General features: G+C 46.0%; 1 protein-coding gene and 1 long non-coding RNA gene across 6 annotated transcripts in view; one reads left to right on the top strand and one right to left on the bottom strand.

The window, feature by feature from the left end:
* MLXIP (MLX interacting protein) overlaps window positions 1–21,679 on the bottom strand; it is a 58,110-nt gene that overhangs the window by 11,956 nt on the left and 24,475 nt on the right. For all 5 annotated transcript variants that reach the window (XR_011420841.1, XM_023647213.2, XM_023647214.2 and 2 more), the window contains exons 2-8: window positions 5,699–5,805; window positions 4,827–4,912; window positions 3,135–3,224; window positions 2,652–2,693; window positions 2,151–2,322; window positions 1,338–1,427; window positions 678–769 (exon numbers count right to left, since the gene is read on the bottom strand). Coding sequence is in view for 4 of the 5 variants with exons in the window: in XM_023647213.2 (XP_023502981.1) it covers window positions 678–769; window positions 1,338–1,427; window positions 2,151–2,322; window positions 2,652–2,693; window positions 3,135–3,224; window positions 4,827–4,912; window positions 5,699–5,805 (679 nt within the window). In the remaining variant the exon portion in view is untranslated. The remainder of the gene's footprint in view (window positions 1–677; window positions 770–1,337; window positions 1,428–2,150; window positions 2,323–2,651; window positions 2,694–3,134; window positions 3,225–4,826; window positions 4,913–5,698; window positions 5,806–21,679) is intronic.
* Window positions 12,503–20,283, top strand: LOC138915215 (uncharacterized). The gene is made up of 5 exons (XR_011420843.1): window positions 12,503–12,633; window positions 12,854–12,951; window positions 14,911–15,046; window positions 15,691–15,784; window positions 19,817–20,283. It is a non-coding gene; the product is annotated as an uncharacterized lncRNA (long non-coding RNA).

Raw genomic sequence — 21,679 nt, 5'->3', positions numbered from 1 at the left:
CCAAAGTCCCTGCCATCTTCTGTTACAGAGCACAGGCAGCCTGGATCACAGCTGCTCATGGGGTTCCCCCAGGACAGTTTCATGTATCAACTTCTAGAGAGGTCACCTCTTCCTAAAAGGGAAATGCTAGAAGGAATTGATTGTTCAGGTCTCAGGCTCTATAGAAGAAACTCTTCCCACAGCCAGATGGAAGAAGAGCAGGCCAGGTTGCTGGTGTCTATCAGGATACAGGCACCAGCCTGAGAGCCCCTTCAGTGCAAAGAGCCGTGCCTCACTCAGCTCTGTAGCCCTGGCACCTGGTAACCAACCTGTGTAGATTGCTGAGTAAAAAGTAAAAGAAATACACAGAACTTCTTTTTATTAGTGATCCACATTTCTTTTCTTTGCTGTCTTGCTAATCTTGTCTTAAGTGATCAGAACAGAGCTTGCTGCGCACAGGTTATCTGGAGCCTTAGGCAGGAGCATATGTTTACAGACAGTCTCCCACCTCATGGATATTTACAGATGCTTTCAAGGAAGGCTAGAACAATTTCTTTAACATATCAGACGTGTGCTCAGCACTACATCTAGCAACCCCTAGCACTTTGCTTATGACTGCCTGGTTATGTCATTAGTCTAGCCCTGGCTGCAGAGCTTTCATGACCAGTCCTATGCCCCTAACCCCCAGCATCCTCTACCTGAGCAGTTGGGATGTTGGGATCTGGTGCAGGTGTTGAGGTGGGTGCAGGCAGCATGGAGCCAAAAATGGAGCGGCTGGAAGAGAAGAGGTCTGAAAGACAACACCAGGGGCTTTTCAGCTCCGCGTACCCATCACTTTCTTGAATTAAGATCCAAACAAATCAGACACTGAACCCCACCTCACCCAGAGGAGTGTCATAGCCAAAGCACCCCCCCAGTTAAGTCTGCAGAAAGAGGTCCTCTGATTGGAACCGCACATTCTGGCAACCAGTGTGGGTTCTGAAATACTCCCAGCCTGGCCTTTCACTCACTCTTACAAAGGCGAGCTCGAGGACCAGTTCTAACTGCAGGAAACCGCTGGGAGGCGGCTATGTCGTCAGCGCCCTCTGCTGCCTAGAGGGAGAACTGCTTATAGACACGGCCAAAACCAAGGCTCTAAGACTGTGAGAAGGAGAATGACAATTTCCTTGAGAGAACAATGCCCCAGAAAAATTTCCCAGACCTTGCAGCTACTACCAAAAAAAGGGCAGTTCTGGAAAAATTCCACATCTTCCCCTTGCCCATTCTAACAGTTCCCTCTATGAAACGGAAGCACGAATCCACTGTGTCCTGGGCAAAGAGATCCAGGAGCCATGCTCTCTCTCTGCCCATGTCCTCACCCTGGAAAGGCTCAAAGGTGTCCATGAAGTCCAAGTTGGGCTGCAAGGGAATCAGCCCCGGCTGAATCATGTCTGCATTGCCCAGATGTGCTGCAGGAATCAGAAAGGAGACAGAGGAATCATTCTGCCTTCTCAGACAACGTTGTAGGAACATACAAAAGGCCTGGAATGGACCTTCCTGGCCCTGCTCACATTCTAGAGTCTTCCAAGGACAAATGCAGGCAGCTGGCTTGGATTTCTACCTTCTTGTGGTTCATGGTCATTCTCCACTCTCAGAAGGCACGAAAGAAAGTTTTTACAAGAAAGGCAAATTGTACATCAGGGACGAGACACCCCCGGGAAGCCATGAACAACCATGCAGAGATCCCCTGGTTCTAATTTTTAGTCTGTGGGCTCTTCCCTGAGGAGCTGACTGCATAACTGAATGCCACCAGGTGAGACGTGGTGCCCAGGAATTCTTCTGATTTTCTTTAGAGTGAGTCCCAGGTCCTATCACTCGGCCTAGGCACATATGCTCTGTTAAGAGGACAGTATCAGAAATGTGAAACTGATTCCAACCAAACCCCCTCGCTGTTTTCTCACAGCGCCACCAGGAAGCTGCCCAGGAAGACTCAATTTGCAGTGTTACCCACTCAGTGCATGTGGTCCTCAGATGTCAGTGAGGTTGGCCAATCCTTCTCCTTACTGCCTACCCTAGATAAGTGACACCGAGCAGCTCAGAGATGGCCCTGAGGTGAGGCCTGCCCCTGGGGGTGCCTGGCAGAGAAGCAAACCAGCTGGGTGCTCAAAGTCAAGGATCTAGGGGTGGGTTACCTATTTCCCGAGGGTTGGGCCAGGCCACCGGCTGATGTGAGGAAAGTGTGGAGAAGAGAGTGTCGCTGAATTCTGACATGAGCATGTCTGTGTCCAGCAGTGGGTCCTCCTCCATGGGGACGGGGGTCTTCCATTCATCCCCATGTTTGTGCCAATAAAGCATGTCATCATCCTACCGCCAACAGAGGGGGAAGGAAAACTCAAAGGGTCAACAGAGGACCCAGGTTCCCAATTACGCTATGCTGGGGAATATGTTACCCTACTTTATGGAGCAGCAGGTGCTCCAGAAATGCAGGGAGCACCCCTCCAGCCCACCTGGCAGAGAGAAGGGGCCCATTTCCTTAGCCCTCCTTTTGAGAAGGGAGTAGTCCCTCCCCGAGCCAAAGGGAGAGTTTGTGCCCCCATCACCTTCTGCTACAGGGCTCACTGTGGGGCCACCGAGCTGTTCCTTGTCAAAGGGGGTTTCCCATGAGGGTCCTTATGTCCTCCAGGCTTACTCACCTGGGCCAGGCTGGAGAGGTCCTCATCCTTGTGCTGCTGTAGCTGTGGAGAGAAGGAGAGAGACCAGGTGGTCACCCAGGGCCCTGGGAGTGGATGAGGCCCTCAGCCTCTCCTCCCCAGGGGTGAATGAACTCTGGAAGCATCCAGGCCTTTTCTCTCCCGGAGGTATGTAGAGAGAGGGACCCTGCTCCCTGCCATCCCTAGGCTGATGCCGGCACAGGAGATTCCCAGCCAGCGTTTGTGGATAAACAGCCCTGATTCACAGCTGGAGAAAGTGAGAGCACACGTCACACGACCAAAGCAGGCCCCTCCCTGAGTAGAATTCCAGTCCTACTCGGTCCTCCACACCCCTGGGGCGGAGGGGTGGGGTCAGAGCCATGAAGCCACAGCCTTGGGGCCAGTGTTCTGAATAGGAAACTCAGTTCCTACCCTCCCCTACGGGAACTTCCTGAACATGCTCTTTTTGGAGCCCAAGCCGGATACCCTTTTCTTGAAGTAGGTTCTCCACTTGTGATATTCCCGAATTACAAACTCAATGCGGCTTTTCCAGTACTTCCCCTCTGTGGTGATGGCCTATGAGAGAGAGGCAGGTCAGAACAAAAAGACAGCATCTTGGTTGACCAGCAGAACTCAACCCGTGAACAAAGAAGTGTCTGACGCTGGAAGTCAGTCCTGAGCAATCCAGCTCAGAGAACCCTATGACGTGCCTACAACTTCATTCACAAAGGGTCCCACCTCTTCTGTGCTACAGCAGCCTCTAAAGATGAGCTTTCATCTCATGACCTAGATAACCCAGTGGGGCTTTAGCCACAGGTCCTGAAGATCTGGATTGGAGCATAGCGTCAAGACAGAATGCTGAGGCAGGCAAGACGTACAAAGCCCCTCCATGCCAGTGTAGGAGGATCCCTACAGAGATCATGGGTAGCACCCACATCCCCTTTTCCAGTGGCCTCTGCCACATTTTCAAAGGGTGAAAACAAATGGGCAATCACAGAAGTTTCAGGTGGAAAGTGACTTTCAAGGGCATTTACGCAACCTTTCCATTATGCAGGGCATGAGTCCTTTCCACGCTATCCTTGAAGAATGCTAGAGCGCCCTCTTCTCTTTCGGACTCCTTCTTCTTTATGACTAGAGTATATTAAAGCAAGTCCTAGATATCAGAAGTCCCATATAATTTCACCCTTTTTGGGACTCCATTGTGTGTCTCTAACAGTGAAGAATCTTCACAGCACAGTATTATTACCCGACCTAGCAAAATGACATTTCTTAATACAGTCACGTGTTGCTTAACGACAGGGACACATTCTGAGAAATGTGCTGTTAGGTGATTTCTTCCTTGCGTGTACATCATAGAGTGTACCTACACAAACCTAGACAGTGTAGCCTACTACACACCTAGGCTATGTGGTACTCATCCTATGGGACCACTGTCATATATGCAATCTGTCGTTGACTGAAACGTAGTTATGTGGCGCATGACTGTATTGTCTAAAACACATCATGTCCGACTGCTCAAAACTGTAGTTCATTAGGTTACTTTCAAATTTTTCCCCTTTTTTCTTAACAGTAGGACATGCTTGGACAAGATTAAAACCATGTAGAAGAATGTAAAGAGAAATAATTCTCCCCTCCTCCTCACCCTAATCCCACGCCCTTGACATACTCACTAGTAAGAGATTCTGCATATCCTTCTAGACATTTCCTATCATGCATAATCATACAGATACACACTTTTTAAAATTAATGTAAAGATACTAAAATACTGTAGTGCAACTTGCTTTTTTTCATTTACTATTTCTTCAACATCTTTCCATCTCAGTACATACAGACCTTGAGGTCATTCTTTAACTGTTAAAGATATCTGCCTTGTAAGGAGCCAGAATCGCCCCCTGTTGACTTACAGAGAAACACCAATTTTAAATGAAAGCAGAGGGTAAGTCCTGATTGGAGAATCCCTTGGTCCTTGGGCAGGTCTAGTCTGAGAAGGGGAGAGCCTCCGCCCCCCATGTCCCCATCGCTTTCCAAGGTCACAACAGCTGATGGGACAGCGCAGCCCCAGCACTCTTCCCAGTGGTCTCCCACTGCAGAACCCAAGCCTCGCTCCTAGCCCTCACTGAGTGTCTCCTGAGTGGGGTGGGTTCCCGTCCCGGCCACCGATGATCCCACGCCAGGTACCTCTGGCCGGCGATGCTCATCTACTTCAACAGAGCCGTCCAGGGGAGTGACAAAGTGGCACACGGGATTCTTGCGCTTCTCCAAATCTGGGCAGAGAGAGGGTGAGACGTCATCACTATGACTAAGAGCCCCAAAGGAGCCCTACCCTTCTGTCCACAGGCCTCCCCTCAGGTGGGACCCTCCCAAGTGTTCTTTCCTTCTCCTTCCCTTAGAAAATGAGGTTTTGGACAAATAAAGGAATCCAGGTTAAAGGAAAAGAATCCATGAATATTGTGTGGGCAAGAAAGAGAGTCTGGCTTATTAAGAGACACATCGGCCTAACCCAAGCATGGCCCAACACGCTGATCTGCAGAAGTCACCGGATCCACTGGTATGCAAGCCAGCTGGCGAGAGAACAAGGGCCTGCATCCTCTTACACCTGCTGAAATGGGAACTGTTCCCTGACTCTTCAGGGGATTCAGATGTTACCTCTCCGCTACGTCCTTCCTGACTCCTCTGAAAAGAACTAACCCCTCTCCCTGGCTCTGCCTTTACAACACTGGGCCCAAGCGTCTATTATAACAGTGAAAAGCTAGCTAATGCGTCCATCTCCTGCAGACTATGGGCACCTTCATGACACAGACAATATGACTGGCCCCTGTGCCTGATGGCCAATCAGTGTCCAGTGCACCAGGATTTCTAGGATTTAGCTTGGTTTTCCTATCTTTGCAGACTGCTCAAGAAAGACTTCTGTTTGAAACACAATGCTCCAAGAGCAGACCCTGGGCCCTGAGGTACAAAGGCCTCCAGGTGGTCATAACTGGAGGTCTGCCCCCCACAAGGCCTTGGGGCCACTGCAGTCTCCTCCTGCTCCCAGCTCACGGAGCACTTACACTGCATGTACCATGCCCGCCAGATGGCGTTATTGAGCCGGATCTTATCTCTCCACTGGAGCTTCAGGCCCTTGAAATTCTTCCACTTTGGAGACACCAACTTTCCACTGAAAGGCAAGATGAAGAGGGGAAACTCAGTGGTTCCTCTGAAAATGAAATGAAATCAATAGTGCCATCCGATCATTCTAGGCCTCAAAATTCTGGATTAATCCATTACAAGCCACAGACTAGGCTTGATAGAAAATGCAAATCACTTTGGGCGTTCTTCAAAGTAATATGGAGTAGGGAGGGGGTGGGGGTGGGCGTGGAGGTGCTGATGTGTCAGGGTATGGGGGAAATAGGATTGTGGTAGGCTGGTAATTATTGAAGCCGGGTAATGGTACGTGGGGTTCAGTATTCTTTTCTATCTACTTTTGCATGTCTTTTAAATTTCCCACAATTAGAAGTTAAAAATCTGTTGATTTTGCAGTATATATGTGTATGCAATCATCACGTTGCATACCTTAAACGTACACAACGTTATATGTCAACTATATCTCAATAAAGCTGGAAAAAAAAAGACAGAAAGAAATCTGCTGGCCCCTGAATGAAAGCCAAGCTCCTTTAACCTGGTTTCGGCCTATGTCCTTTGCCACCAGTCCTCACGAGGCACTTACAAACCAGGCACCCAAACATCCCACTGGCCCGAGAACCTGCAGAGCCCTCCACTGCCTCCAAGCCTCTGCACACACGTCCTCACTCTTCACGGAGCTCCCTCCGCCCCTGCCAACCTGCTTATCCTGCAAAATGCTGCTCAAACACCATCTCCTCCGAGCCAGCACGGGCCTCTCCCAGGCTGCTGCCAGTTCCTTCAGGGTTCCCTGAGACTATTCAAACCTCTAACACAGCACCGTTCACACTCCATATGGCAACATCTGTACCCACACGTCCCTCCATTAGACTGCAGGTTCTCAAACAGAGGGCCCTCAGGCATCACTTGCCCTAGGCACCCAGCACAGAACCTGGCACATAGCAGGGGCTCATGTAATCATTCTTTGCTGAATGAGTTAAAGATCCCTGCAAACCAAGATAACAGCAGGCAAGGGAAGTTCCCTGGTGGCACAGCCTTCTCAGACAGTTTAGTTTTTCCGAGGGCTTTGCCAGGAACCATCTCTGAGCCACCAGCATAGGGTTTCCCTTTTTCAGATGGCTTGAGATGGGCACAGCACTATTTCTGGTCCACACTAAAGGGGGTGCAGGTTCTCCCTGACCACAGGCCACAGACCTGTCCCTTTTCCAAACCCACTTCAGAAAACCCACGTGACGAGCAGAGATGTGCCAACAGTCACAACAGCAAGGGTCGTCAAACACAGTGCCCAAGCAACAAACATTACCTGCACCTGAAAATCTGGTTTATAAAGCAAAAGCCGCTGGCTGTACACCTGGCAAAAACTTCATGCCTCCCTCCACCCAACCCAGCATGGAGGCAGGCTTTCAATTACACAGGCCAGGAGGCTGTGACCTCCACAGAGAAAATGTCACAGCACATCCTCTTAGAATCTGAGGGACAAAGGGACAGCAGCAGCCTCAGCTTACAGGGTTAGGCGCTTCAAACTAGTCACACACCTTCCTTTCTGTCTCTCCCCAGTGCAAACGGACTTCTCACCCACCTCCATGTTGATCAGCTCCCACCTAAGTTCAACAGCCAGCAGCTTGCTGTTTTGCAGCCTCTACTGCATAATTGCATCCTAGCTCGGCAACTTCTACAGTCACTTAGCTTTTCTGACACAGCAGTTTCCTGGGAAAAATCAGAATAATATCATTGCCTGCAGAATGTTTTAATAAGGATTAGATGAGAGAACGTGTATGTGTACGTATGTATGCGACACACACAACTGGTAAACCCTAAAGCAAAATATAAATGTAAGATATGAATACCCATCTCAATTACCTAGATTTGTGTGTGTGTGAGGAAGAATGGCCCTGAGCTAAGATCTGTGCCAATCTTCCTCTGTTTTGTATGTGGGATGCCACCACAGCATGGCCACAGTGTGGCTTGATGAGTGGTGTGTAGGTCTGCCCTGGGATCCGAACCTGCAAACCTTGGGCCGCTGAAGCAGAGCGTGCGAACTTAACCACTACACCACTCGGCCAGCCCAATCATCTAAGATTTAAGTTATTACCAAAAGGCCTGATTTTTAACACCTCCTAACTTGAATAGTCCTTTCTTTTGTGTTTGTCACCAATGTCATTAGGCTCCTCCTCCACAGGAGGAAAAAGGTGCCACCCATGTGCCCGCTCTCAATACCAGTGAAGAAAGACTAGGTCAAAGGTTAGCCCTGGAGCCCACGTAGCTGCAGAACCACTTGCTTCTCAAGTGCTTTGAAAGCAGAGACTGGCACTCCCTTACTCATCTGACAAGTGTTAAGTACCTACCCTGTGTTGTGCCTGTGCTAAGAACAGCGCAAAGGGAAGGAGAAGGTGGATGAGGTCCCTCGCCCTCATGGAGCATACAAGTTGCTGAGGCATAAGTCCTGCCTACATGCCACGTGTTGCAAAGAAGACCAGAGGTCTGCAGGAGCGCACAGCTGGCGTAACTGGCCTAGTCTGAGCAGTCAGGAGAGGGTTTCTGGAGGAGGTGACATCTAAGCCAAGGCCTAGAGGGCAAGGGAAACTTCGCCAAGCGAAGCAGAGGAGGGAAGACCTATGCTGTTCCTTCTGCTCGGCTTGTGATGGCCCTGAACTGAGCAAGAACATGCCTGGCCAGGCAGCAGAAAACACTAGAGCCTGGAGAGCAGAGCACACACCGGAGTAAATTAGGTCCCACAACTGGGCAAAGTCCACCGTCTTTCCTCTCCTCTGCAAGATCTTCCAGCAACCTGATGTCAAGCCAGACAGCAGTTCCAGGAAAAAATAGAACAAAATAGAAAACTGTTCCTATTTTTTTATTTCCTTAAGGAAAAGCAACTTTTCTATAATTCATTTTCCTCACGCTGAAGCCTAGAATTGAAAGGCAACTTTTTCTGTGAATCTTGATGGAGCATTTGCCACCTGCGAGACAGCTGCAGGACAAAAGCAGGAGAAGGGACACAATGGAAAATGAGGACTCCGGGAAGAGAACGACCTTTGGTGTCTTGCAATGTTCTGTGAAGAACTAACCATTGCGCTGAAATGCAAACCCAACCTCACCCCTGCTTTGATACTTGAAACAAAGTGGGCTGACAGGAGCATAAGCGCATCCTCTCAGAGAAGTCCCATTATGCTGGCAGCTTCAATTATTACAGTCAGGGGGGCGGGAAGATACAGACAGAAATTTAACCCTACAGGCTAGAAATTGAATCTCATAGGCTGTAGTTTGCGGTTCTCATCTTCCTCCTTCTTGTTTGCTAAAATGTTTCATTTTTCCTTGGTATGTATATCAAACTGGGCAAACTTCAGGAGGAATATGTAGGATTTTAGAAAGTCCAACTGCCATCATCCCAAGTTTCTCAACAGCCAACAGGTGGCGCTCAACCAACACAAAGAAGTGAGTCCAAAACCAAAACCTAAACCACCCAAGAGGTGGAGGGTGAAGGAAGAGTGTCCCAGATGTTTTCATGGTGATGACCACCCCTCCCCCACCACAGTTTCAAGACAAGATCTGAAGAAGTAATATGCATAGTTCTGTGGTATCAAAGTATTACAGAGAAAAAGGATTCCATAGACAAATTGGTAGAAAAATGCTGGGATAAATTTCCGTACATTTCTTTACTGACGGGCTTCTCAGAGGCTTTAACATACTGATGTCACTTCAGTCTTCAAGGAGAGGAAGAGGAGACTTTCCCTATGCAGACGTCCACAGACCAAACCTGGACTGGGACTCCTTTATGGAGGTCCCCGAAGTCTAGTTTCCCCTGGAACATACTAGAAGAGGCTGCTTTAAAAAGTTCTAAGAGGGAACTTGAGGCGCTTGGTGGAGCTCCCTGAGGCAGCATCTCCAGGAAGCATCCATGGCTGGACTTCTGCTCCCCTCAACCCTGCCCCAGCTTAACTCATCTCCCAGACACGGTAGCTGGGATACTTCTCGGTCTACCCCAGGATTAAGCCGCGTTCCTCGTTAAAGTGTAATCAGAAATACACTATGAATATTCCTGAGACCATTAGCTTCCCTCCAGCAAATGGAAGATCTCCTGGCCTCAGCCTCCTAAACCTGCCCTCACTATGCATAGCTCCCTGGGCTTCCCTGTCATCGTGACCGGAGACTCACCTCACACTCTCCCCCTCTAGGGGAAAGCTAAGGTCTAGGTCTGACTCATCAAGGCACGGTGCTTGGGACATGGGAGGTGCTTTTAAATATGGAGTTATTAAACGAGCGCTCGACTTTTCCATAAAGAGAAATCTTCACACTCTCCTGCCATGCTGCCCTTCCTGGAAGACAGGTTCATGACACGAAACAGGAAGTTCACAGTACAACAAAGGTCTCTCTCAAAACTTTTATTGGATGGAACTGGCAAACACTGAATTCTTCAGAGGTCTGGCAAGAGAGTGCTCTGGAATGGAAATTAATGTGCAAGCTTTGCACAGACAGGAGCTGGAATTAAGAACAGGAAGTGTGGGACTGGGGCAGGAATTTCGGATTCTGTCAGTCCGGGTAGGATTAGCTCCTAACTCCTAGTCAGACCATGCTCTCCAAAAGAAAGCGAGCAAAGGGACCCGGGGTCTGTCACTATAGGTCCCAGAACAGTGGTGGAGTTCATTCACTTGCTCATTCAACCATATTTGCTTGTTATGAGGCCAAATTTCTCTGCCACTCCTGATGCCTCCTCGACACCCACTACCAAAACATTCCTAGCCCTGCCTCCCCCTACTCCCTCACAGCTAGGGGCAATGGGTATGTTACCAGCGAGTGTAGGCGGAAGAACTGGCATGGTGGGGTCCTGGCCCTCCCCCACCTGTCCCCTTTGGGGAAAGCTGCCCACTGAGGGCCACATTCCTCCTGCTCGGCTCCTACAGAGTCTGAGGGTGGGGAGGCCTGTCCTAGTCCAGGGCTACCTGGGGCTGCCTGGAAAGGCAGTCCAGGAGTCACTTATAAGCCACACTCACAGCTTTATCAAAATAGAGGTAAGGTTTTGGCTACCATCTGCTGACTCTTTTTTATTGTGGTAAAATATATATAAAATAAAATTTACCATTTTAAAGTGTACAATTCAGCGGCATTAAGTACATTTATGATGCTGTGCAACGGTCACTGCTACCTAGTTTCAGAATTTTTTTCATCACCCCAAAAGGAAGCTCTGTACCCATTAGCAGTCACTCCCCACCATTTCCTCCTCCAGCCCCTGGCAACCACTAATCTACTTTCTGTCTCTACGAATTTGTTTCTTCCAGACATTTCATATAAACAGAATGATAAAATACAGGCTTCTTTTACTTAACACAATAGTTTCAAGGTTCATCCACGTTGCAGCATGTGTCCACACAGTCAGCCCTCAGTATCCACAGGTCCCACATCCATGGATTCAACCCACTGAGGACTGAAAGGCCTACGGTGGTTGCATCTGTTCTGAATATGTTCTGGCCTTTTTCCCTCTATTATTCCCTAAACAATACAGTATGACAACTATTTACACAGCACTTACATTGTATTAGGTATTCTAAGTAATTTAGAGAAGATTTAAAGTATATGAAGGATGTGCCTAGGTTATATGCAAATATTAAGCCATTTTATATCAAGGACTTGAGCATCGGCAGATTTTTGTATCCGCAGGGGGTCCTACAACAAATCCCTAGCAGATACCAAGGGACAACTGTACGTTGTTCCTTTTTATGACTGAATCATATTCCATTGGATGGACAGACCACATTTTATTCTTTCATCCGTCGATGGACATTTGGGTAGTTTCACCTTTTGGCCCTAGTGAATAATGCTGCTATGATGCCATAATGCTGCTTCTCTGTTTTATTTCCCAATCAGTTCAGAACTCTGACAGGGGAGAGAGGCCTGATCATTAAGCTGGCACTGGGGACATGATGGGCAAAAATAATTGTGAACTTTGTTGGAGGGCAAGTGGACAGCTGTCTGCCAACATTTTAATTGTACATCCCTTTGACTGATAATTCCACTGTTAGAAACTGATTCTATAGACCCACTTGCACATGGGCACAAAGACACAAACAGGACATTAAACTGCAGCCTGTTGATCTAGGTGTTGATCAGAGGGAATTGGTGAAAAGTGTGGTATATCCAGACAGTGGAACACTATGGGGCAACTGCACAAACGACACACACTTTACATGTGCTGACATACAGGCGAGATTGACATGATGCAGTAAGTGGGGAAAATCAACGTGCCCGACACACGGCACAGCCACCACCTGCATTTTTAACAGGGAGATATGCACAGACACACAGACGAGGGAGCGTGGGAGGGAGGGACGGAGGAAGACAGCCAGTCAATCTCAGGGAAGAGACGGAAGAAACAGGTAACAGTGGAGCAGTGATTTCCCTTTGGAGAGCTGAACTGGGAAGTTAAGGGGTTCAGTAGGAGACTCAGTTTTCACTGTTTACCATTTTATACTGTTTAAACATAACACAGGAACATAATATTTTTTCAAAATAAGGAGAAAAGACCAGGTACAGTGCAAGACCTTCTAGGGCTTCTAGTTAATTGGAGAAGGCAAATAATCACATAAGGAGATAGAAAATTTGTGTGCGAGTCAACTTTGTGCACAGATCCAAATACGAGGATAATGGGTATTAAGCGGTCTCTTTAATGAGCGAGTGGATGAATAATGCTCAGACGAGTCTCTCTTCCACGACTGCGATTCTTTTTCTTCAAAAGAGCGGTCTCTATTGGCTGTTCCTGAGATCTGGGCCTGGTTCCACAGGCTGCTAGGAGCCAAAACTAACAGGCTCCAGACGACAAAGGTTCATTGAGGAGCCAAGACGTGGGGAGCAGCCGTGGAGAGAGGCCGTGGTGAGAGGCATAGCGGGAGGAGGGCGACGTGTTTAATGGAACTGCCTGGAGCTGTGGGCCCTCCGCCCTGGGTCACCCACCCAAGCAGAGCTTCCTCCCAGAGGAAGCCCATGAGGTTTTCAGGCCCTGCTCTCAGGCCCAGGCATGGGTCCTATCACCTGCATTCAACATTCATCCTCCTCGTGGGTCACTTAGTGTCTATTTTTTTTTACATTCAAAGGGAGTCCTGATGGAGAAGCAGGCTCTGAGGGCAATAGCAGCAAGGCAGAAGAATATGGGCTCTTGAGGTCCTCATCACAAGTCTGCCCTACTGATGAGGTGAGCAGGTGTGGTGTGTTATGTGGCGTATATGGGTATGTGCGTGTGTGTGTGCAGGGGTGGGGGGGTTAGGTTTGTGTGAGTGAGCAAGCACTTGCATATGTGGGCGTCCTACTGTGTCTAGGTGTGCATCTGCCCATGTGTGTGAGCATGTTTGTGAGGGCTGTGTTTGTCTGTTTTTGTATAAAAAGCTGGGAGTAATCATTTCCATGATCATCAAAAATTAGAACAACTAGAGGGAGCTGAAACCAGGCAAAATCAGACTAGCTACAGAGTGACCTCTCCTTCACCCTGTGAATGCTAGTGACCCATGTCCTTGCTGGGAACATTCTAGTGTGTTCTAGCCTTCCACCTGGGGAGAGCTATTACCATGCTTATACCATTTCCAAGCAAATGAGGAAAGTAAAGTTGTTTCCATTTCTGGACAAGTGACATAAGCTGTCCAAGCTTCACCTTCTGTAAAATGGCGATGATGTCCACCTCACAGGACAGCCAGGAATATTACAAATAAGTGTGAAAGGCCGGAGCCCAGCACAGAGTGAGCGCTGGTCAAATCTGGGGCACGTTGCTGAATGTTAGCTGGTTCTTGGGCATGTTCCTGAGTTTCAAAGCCTGGAGTTTCCTGTCAGATTCTAGCCATAACTGGACTCTCAGGGAGGAGCAGGGACACGGGCAGGCACCATTTAAAGCCATATTTATATGTTTATTTGCCACAAGAGTAAACTTGAATCCAGAACCCAGGATGTTCCTGACTCCTCTGGACTGGGGATGGGACCACACTTATGATAGGAAAAAAGTGGTATCCCTCCTTTATTTGCATCATTTGTTAATAAATTTTAATACTTAAAAAAATCCAGTGGCCAGCCTGGTGGCATAGTGATTAAGTTTGCATGCTCTACTTCGGTGACCCAAGGTTGACAGGTTCAGATCCTGGGCACAGACCTACATACATCAAGCCATGAGGTGGCAGCATCCCACATATAAAAATAGAGGAAGATTGGCACAGATGTTAGCTCACAGACAACCTTCCTCGAGCAAAACAGGAAGATTGGCAACAGCTGTTAGCTCAGGGCCAATCTTCCTCACCAAAAAAATAAAAAATCTGTGTATTAGCCATATATCTCTTACACTTTCTGAGCTGGTTGTACTCTTTTTTTAAACATTTTATCTTGAATTAATTATAGACTCACAGGAAATAAAGCTCACAAAATATAAACTCACAAAAAATAGCACTAAGAGTCCCACGTACCCTTCACCCAGCTTTCCCCAGTAGTGGCATCTACAGCTGTAGCACAATTTCAAAACCAGAAAACTGGCTCTGGTACATTATTGTTAACTAGATGACAGATCTTACTCAGTTTTCACCATCCACTGAAATGTTAGTCATTCTTCTCTAGCTATTTTATGTTGGTAATACTATAATATTAATGATATTAATCCCTTGCGATCTTTATGCAAATGTTTCCCCTAAGTTTTTGAGTTTTATTTCTTTTTATGGCATGTCTTTGAATAAGTACATTACTATTTGCGCAGCCATATCAACAGGTCTTTCTTTATAATTTCTTTTACTGCTTCCCTGCCTGCTCGTTCACCCAATCCAGAGATTTCGTTTTCCTTTTAATCCCTTTTTTAGCTTTTTTAGTCTTACTGATTTTCAGTAAATAATATACCCACATTGAGAGAAAATCCAAATGATACAGAACAGTACAAAGAACAAACGCAAAGTCACCTGCAATTTCACCACCTAGAAATAACCATTGTTTAAACGTTGGTGATAACATTGTGTAATGTAGAAATAACCTTACCCAAAGAGAAGTCTGGCCTTTGCCCTCGCCCCCTGAGAGGTGACCTCTAGGCCCCTGGAATGTCCTGCCCGACAGGAGTGTCTTTGTTTGCTTGGGGGCTTTGGCCACAGAACAGTCTCACAATGTGATTTACGATGGGTGCTTTGGACCACAGGGGATCAGTTCCGGTCTCCAGAGAAAGTGATGACTAAAGTATTAGCTGGATCTCCAGGAGGGGCTGCAGAGTAAGGCGGGCCATACCGGCAGTATGTGATCGAGCCCCATAAAAACTCTGAATACCGAAGACTCAGGTGAGCATCCCTGTTGGCAATACTCTGTGCACATCACACACTGTGGCCAGAGGGAGGTAGTGCCGACCAGGACTCCACTGAGAGGAGACAACCAGAAGCACCACATTAAGCCCCTTCTTGGACTCTGCCCTATGCATCTCTTCCCTTGGCTTGGGAAGGGCTCAATGTGAATCTTTTCCCTGTAATAAACCATAACCATGAGTATAACAACTTTCAGCGAGTTCTGTAGGTCTCTCTAAAGAATTACTGAACCTAAGGATGGTTTTGGGTACTCTCCTAACGTGCAATTGGTGTTAGAAGTGAGGGCAGTCTTATGGACTATTCTAACTTTGTAGTTGGTCCCTAAGTCCTTGTAATATATATTTATCTGAATATATATATATATTTACCTGAAAATATATATATATTCAGATAAATATATAAACATACTATTTAAATATGTGTGATCATAATCTTGTTTTACAACTCATTTTTCACTTATATGTCATAGACATCTTATTATACCAATAAATACAGTTTTATAATATTTTTATTGGCTATAGAATATTCTACCATATATATTTATCACAATCTACCTAGCCATTTCTCCACAGACATTCGTTTATATTAATAGATATATTTCTATTTTTCACTATTATAAACAGTGCTGTGATGAAGACCCTGCTACTTACATTTTTGTGCAATTGCATGACCATTTCTATGAGATAAATTCCTAGGAATGGGAAAGCTGAAATAGAGGTATGTAGATATTTATAATTTTGTTATAGTCAAAGAATCTTTCAAAGTTTGTACTAATTTACATTCCCCAAAGGCAGGGAAGAGTGCCTATTTCCCCCAAACCACTGCTCATATCAGTTACCACTAATGTTTGCTAACCTGAGAAGCAAAAATTTACTTTACTGATTTTTTGGTTCCCTATTATTAGTATCTTCTTGCTTATTGCTATTTTTATGTTAACTGTCTTCTGCTCATTTTCTGTTGTTTGAGAGCTCTTAATTTGTTGGAAATGTCTGAATACACATGACAGAGTAATATGCCCATCTTGACTATCTTTGCCTTGAATATTTACAGTGTTCTTCGTTTGGGTTTCTGCTCTATTTAACTTTTTAATGTATGGTGGATTTTTGTTGTTATTTTTAGTAGAAAATTTTCATTCGTGTAGTGAAAATTTTTAAGTCCTTTCTTCTGCTTCTAGTTATTGTGTCAAACTTAAAAAGGCCTTTTCCACCCAAAGACTGAAAACACTTATCTATATTTTCTTCTAGTACTTTCAAAGCTTCACTTTATACATTCAACTCTTTGCTCCATCTGGAAGTTATTTTGGTGTACTGAATGATACTGAGATCCCACTTTAGACAATAGTTTCTACCCATTTACTTAATCCATCTTTCCCTTGATCCTGACAGACTAAAATAATCATCTTCTTCATACACTACATTCCTATATATATACTTGGGACCACTTGTGAATGTCCTATTTCTTTTGTGCATATATTCATAAAGGTTTCACTTTCTACATTTAACTGATTTATCTGGGGGGGGGATCAATTTAGTTCCTTACCCAGCTCACCAAAATAAATTCCAACTAGCTGATTGTCTGTCGCATCTTCCCCCACTAACTTATGACACTTCCATTAATATGCATTAAATTATAATATACACAAGGGTCTGTTCTGGGGCCTTGTATCACTGATTCGTGTCCAATTTTGTGCTAGTATTACACTGACAATAATTATAAATTTGTGATATACTTTATTATCTAGGTAAGTTTAGTCCCCATCATTTTTTAAAACAAATTATACAATTCTTATTTATTTTTCCATGTGAACCTTACAATCACATTGTCAAATGTCAAAAGAAAACTATTCTAGTATTTTGATTGGGGCTGCACTTAAATAAATTACTGTGGGCATTAACTGCCCATTCCAATTGGGTCATCTCCATCCTAAGTCAGCATCTGCTTCTCCGCTTATTCAAGCTACTTAACCTACTCAAAAAGTCAGAGGCATCTGCAGCTGTCTGGTAGCCTATAATTTTCTTCATATATGTCCTTCACATTTCTAATCATAACACTTTTATTAACATTTCAAAATAATATAAAAGGAAAATTTAGGAAGAGAAACCAGCAAGACAAACAAAATCACACAGGTACACACCCAAACACAAGTCCTATCCACATTTTATTGTGTTCAGGGTGGCCCCGCCTAGCTGATGTGGTAACTGCCACCCTTACCCTGATCAAAGTGGCTAAACCCCAGATACAAGAGAGAGGTTTCTACCATATTCAGTATGGGAATAACTATCCTCAGAGAACATAGCCTTTCCCTAGCACTTTCATTTACCTCTGGAAAAGGAAATTAGCAGGTTCAAATATTCAGCAAGGTTAAGATTTTTAAGTAAAGAATGAAAAACTCCACCCCATTCCAGACATTTGGCTTAAAGAGGAAGAAATTAACAGGGGACTCTGGCCAGAGTACACATCTGGAGTCAGGACTCTAGAAACTGGCTGCCAGAGATGTAACAGAAATAGATCATGTTTGCAAATGTTTCTGAGTTCCTATGAAGACTGGCAAGAAACAAATTTGTTATTATCACCAGTATTAGTCATTTTCGAGGCACTGCCAGCTACATAACCTACTTAAAAGGCAGAGAAATCTGAAGCTGTCTGATGCATTTCAAAGGATAAGGTAACACTCTCCAGGTAGCCAAGACCTATAAATAGGCTTTGAAAGCACTGGCTCCTTTTCTAAAACGTCAGCTTTGACTATTAAAGAAAACCCATGGAATCTGTTCTCTATTGAATTTGAAACCCCAAACCTTTGGTAATAACTAGGGTCTCAGTGACACTAGGGTAAGTTAACTAAAGTGGGTATGGGTACATCTATCAAACTCTAACCTTTCTCGGGCCAGGAGATGGAGCTGTTAGTCAATTCTGCATAGCACCTACTGTAACGCCCTGTGTAAAATGGTGCATAACGAAAGAAATGGGTTGATGGTAAGAATCGGAACCTTTTCAGGTTGCATGTGGGCTATACACAGCATGAATAATTAAAGCCAGATTAACCTGGATGAAATACTACTTTCTTCATGACATTATCCTGATTCATCCACTCAATTCATTTATTTAGCACTGTTACAGGTGCTAAAGATAGAGCAGTGAACAACCAAGTCCTCAGCCTCTATTCTATAGGGGTAGACAGGCAGACAACCCAATGTGTGCCATGTCAGGAGTACCCCGTGGTATGGAGCAGGCAGGGTGCAGAGGGAGCTGGGAGGCGCTGCTTACACGGAGCAAACGGCAAAGGTGTGGGCAGAGACATGAAAGTGAAGGGTGGGCAGCAGGGCCTTGGATGGATCCCAGCGTCTGCCTCAAGAAGCCAACAAAACTGCTCTTGCCAGGGATGCTGATAATGTTCACACTGTCAAATCAGTCATTTTCAGACCTCATTTGACCAGAGCTTCCCACAGCATCTGATGCCTCTCTGGCTCCCATGCCGTCACCCCACTGTCTGGCCTTCTCCTAGCTCCAGCTGCTCCTGTTGGGTCTCTCCTTCGCCAGCTTCTCCTCCTCTCAGCCTCCAACCCTGGTGTTCTCAGGCCTGTCTTGCACTTTTCTACTCCGCACTCCCTCCCTCTCCTCTCTTCCACAGTGGTTCTTCAGGCTTCTACACCAGCTGCCCCACTTCCTCTCCTGGCTCCTCCCCACTTGCCTCCCTCCCACCCAGCAAGCCAGAAGGACGGGGGCAATGCGTGTGCCATGTCTACTGACATTTCTCACACATCTATTCACATCCCTCCCTGGCTGAAACTCTTCAGAGGTTCCCCCTGCTTGTAAGATAGAGTAGAATCCCTGAATATCCACCAAGGTAGAGGCCCTCCAGCTGCACACATCTGGTTTAAACAAGAACCTCATTCACTGTCTAACGCCTGCATCTTCCAGATATTAGCTTCCCGAGGAGGCCTCCTGCATCAGTCAGTTAGCTGTGCCTTCTCACAACACCCTGCACCTACCACCATCTGCAATTACCTATTCATGTGTCTGTTGACTGTCTGCCTCCACAATCAGACTGCATTTTCCAGGAGGCAGAGGGGGTGTAACCATGCCTGTTTGTTCACCAATACCTACGCCATGCCCAGCACAGTGCCACCACACAATATGTGTTGAATAAACTCCAAAATGAAAACCCACCGTCTTCTTACTGCCCGCCGAGCCCCACTCTTGACTAGAACAGCCCCTGCTCCCTGGCCCTGCCCCACACCTCCTGCCCTCAGGGCTCCTCTAGGCTCTGCACTGTGCCCAAGCCTCCCAAGCATCCCTGTCTATTTCAGTCCACACTTTCGTTCTCCGTCACCTTAACTCCAGACAGTTATGTGGGTGTGTTAATGTCCACTTGTTCTTGGTTTATGGTTCCCACCTCCATTCCACCTCCCTTCTCCTCCCTACCCCATTTAAAATCAGATAACATAGCGGGCCGGTCCAGTGGTGCAGTGGTTAAGTGAGCACATTCCGCTTCAGCGGCCCGGGGTTCGCCGGTTCAGATCCCGGGTGTGGACATGGCACCGCTTGGCAAGCTGGCTGTGGTAGGCGTCCCACATATAAAGTAGAGGAAGATGGGTACGGATGTCAGCTCAGGGCCAGTCTTCCTCAGCATAAAGAGGAGGATTGGCAGCAGATGTTAGCTCAGGGCTAATCTTCCTCGGGGGGGAAAAAAGAAAAAGAAAAAATCAGATAACATAGTTTTGTCAATTAACTGATTACAACTTTTTCCAGGTTTGCTTCATTTTAGAGAACACACCTAGATGAAAAGGAAGAGTATATTACAAATTGAGCAAGACTAAATCAGGAATCAGGATCCAGCACTGCAGTCCCAGTTTTGATGCTAAATAGCAGTGTGACTGTAAGTGGGATACCATCTCTGCGCAGCAAGTCATTTCTCCTCCTTGGCCTCAGTTTCTGTTTTTTACATGAAAGAGAACTGAATTAGCTTATCACAACTCCCTTGCCAGTTCTAAGGGTCTAGAACTGTACTCCTCCCCAGAAAGGGAGATACTGGCCCTAAAGAATACAAATGAGAGCTACCCAAAACAGGGATGTGTTGGGTACACCAGCTACCATCAAGCAAAAAAAAGTATAGAAGGATCTGCAAGAGCCCAGCCCCACCACAAACATTTGTCTTATCTCTGAGGAGGGGGATTTTGAAGAGCACAAACTAAAAATTTTGTACAGCGCTCCTCACATTATAGAAATTCCAAAATAAAATCAGTTTTACCTTTGCTGCTAATTTCCCTTCCAAATGCTACTGAGAATCAGCTGTCAGCTTAAATCGTTCCCTCTTTTCAGCCTCCCATGCGTGCTTTTTAATCAACTTGTTAACCTTCCAAGTAGCAGAGGAGTTTGGGATGGGCAGGAGAGCTGGAGACTAACCCACTAAATCGAAGGCAAGCTAGATAATCTGAGTCAGATTGGTTTCTATTTCAGAAACACTGTAAATCTCCACACGGATCCCACTGAAAGGAACAGCCCTTCCGCTGACAGTCTCCTGAGGCATATGTACATATTAAGTCTTTATTAGCATTCAAAATACCTACATTTTTTCTTTGTGATATACTCTTTTTCACTATGTCCTTTCTGTCAAAAGCAACAATTTGTTATTCATAAAATCAAACTTAAGGGGCTGGCCCCGTGGCCGAGTGGTTAAGTTCGCGCGCTCCGCTGCAGGCGGCTCAGTGTTTCATTGGTTCGAATCCTGGGCGCGGACGTGGCACTGCTCATCAAACCACGCTGAGGCAGCGTCCCACATGCCACAACTAGAAGGACCCACAACGAAGAATATACAACTATGTACCAGGGGGCTTTGGGGAGAAAAAGGAAAAAATAAAATCTTAAAAAAATCAAACTTAAAAACTGCCCTGGAAGATGAAGTTTCAGTTTATTATCATATCCCAATTTTAATCTCAGACCTTTATATATTGTTAACCCTGCTGCATGGCTATGTCCCGTCCTGACCAGAGTTGCAAATGCTTAAAAAGAAAAGTGTTTTTATAGCTCCATGAGAGGGTAAACACACCTTTAGTTACTACAGTGCTATAAAATCAAGGTCAGGGTAACTTATCTCTCTTTCATATTTACCCCTGCTTCAAGGCCTCCTGGCAAAATAGACATAAATAAAAAGAGAATACTAAGGCACAAATCATTTAACAAACTACGGAGAAGGAAAAAAAGTCACAAGAGAAAGTGATGGACATTTATTTTCTCAAAAGTGAAGTTCCTGATCACTGATTTTTTTCCCTCCACATTCACAAACGAAACCAACACATCGCCCAGCAGGGGCTTGTAGTCTAAAGAAAGACTGAACCGCTTGGTAAGCAGATTTTCTGTTTTCTTATCCCACAGATCTCTGGGGACCAGTGTGCATTTTCGGGGGGAGGAGAGTAGGGAGAGAGGCACTTATGAACGAAACTTGAAGTCAACCATTTTATCTGACTTTTTAACTGTAAAGTTTCCGAGTCGTCCTATTATTGCAAGGGCCTGCTCTGTTTTCTTGGCATAAGGAAGAAGGATTACATCTGATTCCTCTGAAGTAAAAATCCCAGATTTTACTGAGGAAATCTGATCCTGTCCACCATGCGGGTC

Source organism: Equus caballus, chromosome 8 (genome assembly GCF_041296265.1).
Source record: "Equus caballus isolate H_3958 breed thoroughbred chromosome 8, TB-T2T, whole genome shotgun sequence".
NCBI classification, from domain to species: Eukaryota; Metazoa; Chordata; class Mammalia; order Perissodactyla; family Equidae; genus Equus; species Equus caballus.
Note: the sequence above shows the minus strand (reverse complement) of the source record. Positions and strands in the feature narration are given on the sequence as shown.